The following is a 6,618-nucleotide window of genomic DNA, read 5'->3' as shown; positions in this document are numbered from 1 at the left end:
AAGGTCTTAGAAAGTAGGCGGAGATGATTTGGAAAGTAGGCGGCGAAATTCGCCGGTTGCCGGCTTCTATTGAAACCCCTGCATGACCTCTAAAACACCGGGCAGACGCTCCAGTGTTTGGTAGGTCATGGGTTCAATTCCCAACAGAGGCTCAGATTTTTCTTTGTCCGTCCCTCACAGCATGCTAAATGTTCATCTTTCACACCTGGGATATATTTTACCAGATTCTTCTGACAGTCTCTTGTACTTGTTACAATTACTGGATAATTGCTGTGTTTTAAATGATGTTTTGTTTTTCTTATTTTATTTTAAGATTTTGAGAAAACCAATTTGAAAGATGGCTTGGTAAAAATCTCCCCAATGCAAAGGTAAGGTTTTTTTAATCCAGAAATAACTAATCTGTTATATCTGTTCTAACTGGTGTCTTGTTGAGACAGTGTTGGTTCAATTGGCACAGAACATGAAGTGAGTTTGTACAGTCTTAAAAAAAACCTTGAATCTCAGGTACAGTCTTGCCAAAGCGCTTCTCAAACTCATTAATAATTCATCAAGGTAAAACAAAGAAAATCCTAACCATGAAGGAGGTTTGGATAACGGTCTTAATTATCATAGATGTTAACGATTTTATTTCTCTGTTTACTACTGAAACATAGTTTTTGTTTTGATTGAGAAGATATATCAAACACTTGAGACAGTGCTTCATTGGCTATCCAAACACTTCGAATTTTGTCGAAATCGTACTCTCTTGTTGTTTGGATATCCCAATGAAACACTGTCTCTTGTGTTTGATATAATTTATTACTTGAAAAGTCCTTGAATTTTTGAATGAGTCTGAAGAAGTCCTCACCATTGTTCATTGACTCGCCATTCTTTCTTCCCATATACCTAGAACTGAACACGTGGAACAATCTGCACTATTTTGAAATCTTCTTCATAACTATCACGAGGGTTTTGTTTTTGTTGCTAACTGCACTAAGTCTGTCACGACATGACATCTGTTGAAACATCATACAACTTGTTTTCACCTGAACAGTGTTGTGACCAGCTTATATTTGCTATTTCTGCATCATTATGTCTGTCAATAACTCACAGTATTTTACAATTAAGCCTTAAATTGCATTATTTTCATTAACATTTGAACTTTGTTTACAGTCTTCTTGATGCTGTCAAGACACTGGTAGAATACAAAATACATCGGCTTCCAGTGATTGACCCTACCACTGGAAATGCTCTTTATATCCTCACTCATAAGAGAATCTTGCGGTTCATGTTTTCGTCGGTAAGTCTTAAAATTCTAGGCAAAGAACAACAAGTGAAAGAAAAAAAAAACAGGATCAGTCAGAGAGACATGGCTTGTTACCCCAAACCCTCAGCATTTTTCACTTGTCGTCCATGTGCTACACAGTCAACTCTCTCTAAAACAGACACCCTTGGGTTCGGCTTGACTCGGACCGGTCTTAGAGAGGTGTCCGTCTTATAGGGAGTTAAGTTACAGTAGAATGACTGAAAAACAGCAGGGACAGGACCAACACCAGGTGTCCGTCTTATGGAGGTGTCCATCTTATAGGGAGTTAAGTTACAGTAGAATGACTGAAAAACAACAGGGACAGGACCAACACCAGGTGTCCGTCTTAAGAAGGTCTCGTCTTATAGAGGTGTCCATTAAGAGAGAGTTGACTGTAATTCCTAACAAACCACTGGAGCATGTGACTTGTTGTCGTCAGCCTTCTTGTTGTAAAGCAACCGTGGTGGTGATGCAGATTTTAGGCATTAGAAAAAATGTCAAGAATTTTTAATTGAAGAGCTGGGGGAAAGAACGACCCCTGGAATTTCTGGCTAAATCGAACATTATCAAAACAGCTCCACAATGCGCATGCAGGTTTGTTTACGTGTGCTAAACACTGTCCTGCGTTTCATTTCACTGGTCTTTCGTTCGTTTTCGAAAAATGACATAATAATGCAAAAAAAAAAAAGATTTTGTAGCTTACATTGTCCACAGTAATCTACTAGTACTAGACATTTGTGACCCTCCATGTGAAAAGGGGGCTTAACGCAATTTCTCTCAAACGCGTTTAAACGCAGCGTTTGAAACGCATTTGAAACGGGTTTCAAACAGTTTCAAACAGATTTCAAACGCGTTTCAAACACCTTTTGAATTTAGAGCGTTTCAAATGCAGAAAACGCATTTTATAGGGTTTGAAACGCCAAATTATTTGAGCATAATTATTACTAAACGTAGGAGGAAGACAACATTGTTTATGACAGTTTCCCAATAGTAATTTTTGGAACGGTTTCACAGAACATCCCGGTAACAAATTGAAACAAAATATGACGTCTACCTGTGTTGCCGGAAGCTCGGCGAAAAGGTTGTTTTTGACTTTCTGCGGCCCTTTTGCTTTCAAATGGCAGACATTCTGCAGAATTTAGCGAAAACTGTAGACTAGCTCCAATTTAACTGCACAAAATAATTTTCCGCGGCAGCCATTTAGCAGCGCTCATTTTACTGTTGAATTACTGCAGTTGGGCTGCATGTGCAGTCAACTTAAACATAGCGCAGAAGTTTTGATAACCTGTCTTAATTTTCGAACTGCTAACTGCAAAATCGCTGTGTGATAAAGCCAGCTGGTTGATATTATTTCTCACTAACAGGAGTATAAAATTAAATCAATAGTGCCGCTCGAGTACTCAGCGGCGACTGTATTTTCATTTGAAGGAATGCAACTCACCGAAAACGTGTCATCTGGCATCCGAAAGTGAATTTTTCATCGATCAATCAATACAATTTTTAATATTTATATCGCAGTGTGTTTACAGGGAACATAAATTTGCAGTTTCCTTTTCTCCTGTGTGCGTTGCCATTCTCCATTCATGAAACCTCGGAATACCGAAACTTCAAATGTTCGCTGTTGAACGTTCAAAGCGCCCCGCTTGTGGTTTGAAGCATCAGGTTACACGAGTTCCGCACGTGATTAATCGTGGCGTGGAATTACTTTACACCCAACAGTTTCAAATGTAGCTGTTCATACATAAGGTTTTCGTTTTACAATCTATAGTTTAGTGAAATATGTCGCTTATTTGCCGAAATTATCTCGATAAAATGTGATATATTTCAAGTCTTCAGAAAACAACCTGATGTGTGAGTCGTGACAATGCACACGATCTGTATAAAACCTGATACTTTGTTTACTTTATTTGGCGGTCAAGATTTGAAAGTTAAAACGATCGGTTAACCGAACGAACAGTTTAAATGTGTTGTTCAGTTTGGTTTTTCAAGTTACAAGGGAATTAACAAGCGACAAGATGGTCCAAAAGCAAGAAACACGCTTCAGGATATGTGGTAATATAGTTTTCGTGCAGCGAATGTGTCTGTTTACCGTACGCGTTACATATTTTCAACATGCCTCAGACACAAAGTGATGTGGATAAGACATACGATGTAAGTATATTTTATAGACTGTACAACTGTACACAATGCAATATTCACAGACAAGCTCTTGCAATTAACACAAGTGTGCATCACGCTAATTTATTGATGAGGAGAAAATGTTACTCAAATCAAAAGTTTTCCTGCTACAACATCATCATTCTCTGATTTCCTCAGTTACTGTAGACACTGTATAATTTGAACTGAAATCGTTGTCACATTTTGAATAAATTATGCTTCAACAGTAATAATAATCTAAGCATGGCGTTTCAAACACATGCAAACGCGTTTCACCATGTTTCAAACGCCTACTGTTTGAAACGCGTTTCAAACACTTTGAAACGAATTTCAAATGCATTTGAAACGGGTTTCAAACGCGTTTCAAACAAAAACGCTCTTGAAACGCTGTTACGATAAGCCCCCTTTTCATATGGAGGGTCACATTTTTCCACGCATTGCATGTGCAAATCTTGCCTCGAGGAACTTTATTACAGTCGCAAAATTTTTTCTGTACCTCATTAAATATTCATCAATCAATCTATCGATTCGTGTTTTTGTAGATGTATGCTAAGGATGTAAGGAGTGGAGATGAAAGTGAGAGCAAGCTGGCGGCACTTAACTGAAAGCAAAACTAGTATAATGTGAAAACACGAGCTAACATATTCAATCAATCAGTCTATCACCTGGAACAATCAGTCTTTATTTCACTTTCACCTCAAATTACAGCTAACGGTAACAGATTAAAATAGTCTTGCCCGAAACAACAAAAAGCAGCTAACCGCAAGCAGACTGCAGTGAAAGCTAGCCACTTGAAACACTTACCCTAACTTTAACCCTTAAACTTGGGTTTCCCTAAATTTGAAATGAAACCCTAGCGTCAAACCTTAACCCTAATCCTTGGGGTTAGCGTAAAGCTTTTTTCGCTAGGGTTAAGCTAAGGGATTAGGGCTAGGCCTGTAATCCCAAAACTTTAGCTGGTTTCATTGTTTTGAGGAACAAATTAAAGGTTTCTTTTGTTTATCGTTTGTGAAAGAAACAAAGTCCTAAAGACGCCGCCAGCAAAAAAACTTGTCTTTTGCATGTGTTATTTTTCGAAAACGAACGAAAGACCATTGAAATGAAATGCAGGACAGTGTTTAGTACACGTAAACAAACCTGCATGTGCAATTTGGAGCTGTTTCGATAATGTTTGATTTAGCCAGAAATTCCAGGGGCCGTTCTTCCCCGCAGCTCTTCAATTGACTTAATATTAAGACTCGTGTAGTTTTCAATTACAGATTGACTTTGTTTAACAAAGGTTGCATGTAACAGTCTTGTGACTGACAAACTTGTGGCCCTTGGATTACTGATAGAATTGGAATTTAGAAAATATTTTGGCTTTTGTGGAAAGAGGAAATCCAGAGAACCCAGAGAAATAACCTTGAATCAAGGGCGAGAACCAATAACAAACTCAACCTGCATATGATGCCGGGTCCAGGAATCAAACCCTGGAACCATTTATAGGAAGCAAGGGCTTTCACCACTGCGCTATCAGAAAAATTAGTAATTGCTACTGTGTCGCCAGTAATGAAGTTTTAATGATTATTGCATAACAACAAACGCTGATTCTTTTTGTTATTATTGACAGCTGACGCAAACTAATCCACCTGAGTTCATGAGTAGCACACTCCAAGAATTGGGAATTGGAACATATAAGAATGTTGCTATGGTAGGTGGACAACAGGTTATGTTTTAGACTTTTAACTTGTAGGCCACAGCTGCTCCTAATTACCCTCAAAGATTGTTGATATAGAAGCATGAAAAAAATTGACTGCACTAAAACTGGGAATGGGACATGTATTATTATTATTATTATTCCTTGCACCTCGCCACCAATCCTCACTCCATCATTTTTTTTTCTTCTTTCTTTTCTTTGCCTTTACTGATTATGCTTTAAGTACAGTGTAACCCCGCTTAATACGGACACTCCAGTATTACGGACAGTTTCGTTGGTCCCGATGAAAACCTCATACATTTTTTCTCTAAAATTTACCCGCTTAATACGGACACCCGTTAATACGGACAACGGACACTTTCTTGTGTCCGAGTGACAAACTGTCATACATTGTCAACCCCACTCTACGGACACTGTTTATCTGTGCTTTGCGATTATTTGCTAACTTTGCCCTGGTCAAATAATGTCAGACCTCAACGAATTAAAACGATTTTATGACAAACTTGCAAGAAGGTTTTGTCGAATCTGCCTGGTTGTGTTGCAAGCTAAAAGCCTCCGTGCAAAGTTTCAAATGAGTTTGTACAGTATTGCCTTCATCTTTGTGTAGCTTTGGGTCGATAAAACATGTATCCCTGACTTTTTTTCTGAGACCCCGCTTAACACCCCCTTAATATGGACAATTGGGCCTGTCCCCTTGGTGTCCGTATTAACGGGGTTCCACCGTAATTAAACAAAGATTTTTCATTTGTACAAATGTAGTTGCAAATAATAATATCCCACTGTGTAAAAGGAACCATTCCTCACTATCAAGAACTACATGTACCAGCAGTTGTAGATGTCGTAAGGAAGCAACATACACTCAAAATAACCTAAAGCTTTGACAGATTTAAACAGACCTCTGCAACAAATGAGTTAGGAAGTAGGTCTAGACACAAATATCCCAAAAAATGCTCTAAAAATCTATTTGGAAATTGCCAGTTTTTCCCTAAAAATCCCTAAAAAAATCCCTAAATATCCCCAAAATTTTTTAAAAATCCCTTAATATCCCAAAATTTTCTCAGTTCTCCCTTTAAAAGAAAATGGCATACACATTTTGTACGCTAAGCGCTTTTATTCAACAAAAGGCACTCAAATGGCTCAATTCCCTTGGAATGATGGGGTGCTTTAGAAATAGGAAACACCGCTGTACAATTGGATTGCAGTCTAGTAGTCACCAATTAGTAAAGAATGTGACAAAATTATCATTTCATAGGAATTTTAAATAGAGCGGCAAAAAAATAGAACAATTTTTCTTCCAAAACATCAAAAAAAAAACCCAAAATCCCATTTTTTCTAAAAATTCCCGAAATTTCTAAAAATCTCCTGATGCTCTAAAAATCCTAAAAAAAATCCTGCTTTTTGTGTCTAGGCCTATTAGGAAGCAGTTGATAGCAAGCTGGCAGTGAATATAGTTATACGAATGTGATTTGTACACATGAAA

General features: G+C 37.9%; 1 protein-coding gene across 1 annotated transcript; it reads left to right on the top strand.

Annotated features, from left to right (window-relative positions):
* Positions 1-312: 312 nt before the first annotated feature.
* LOC144641465 (5'-AMP-activated protein kinase subunit gamma-1-like) lies at positions 313-5,132 on the top strand (the record flags this gene model as incomplete). The annotated part of the gene is made up of 3 exons (XM_078500470.1): positions 313-368; positions 1,153-1,279; positions 5,052-5,132. Coding segments are annotated over exons 1-3 (216 nt in total), but the record flags the coding sequence as incomplete, so codon positions are not given.
* Positions 5,133-6,618: the final 1,486 nt, after the last annotated feature.

Source organism: Oculina patagonica, unplaced genomic scaffold, assembly GCF_052425735.1.
Source record: "Oculina patagonica isolate OP01 unplaced genomic scaffold, crgOcupat unplaced965, whole genome shotgun sequence".
Classification (NCBI taxonomy): domain Eukaryota; kingdom Metazoa; phylum Cnidaria; class Anthozoa; order Scleractinia; family Oculinidae; genus Oculina; species Oculina patagonica.
Note: the sequence above shows the minus strand (reverse complement) of the source record. Positions and strands in the feature narration are given on the sequence as shown.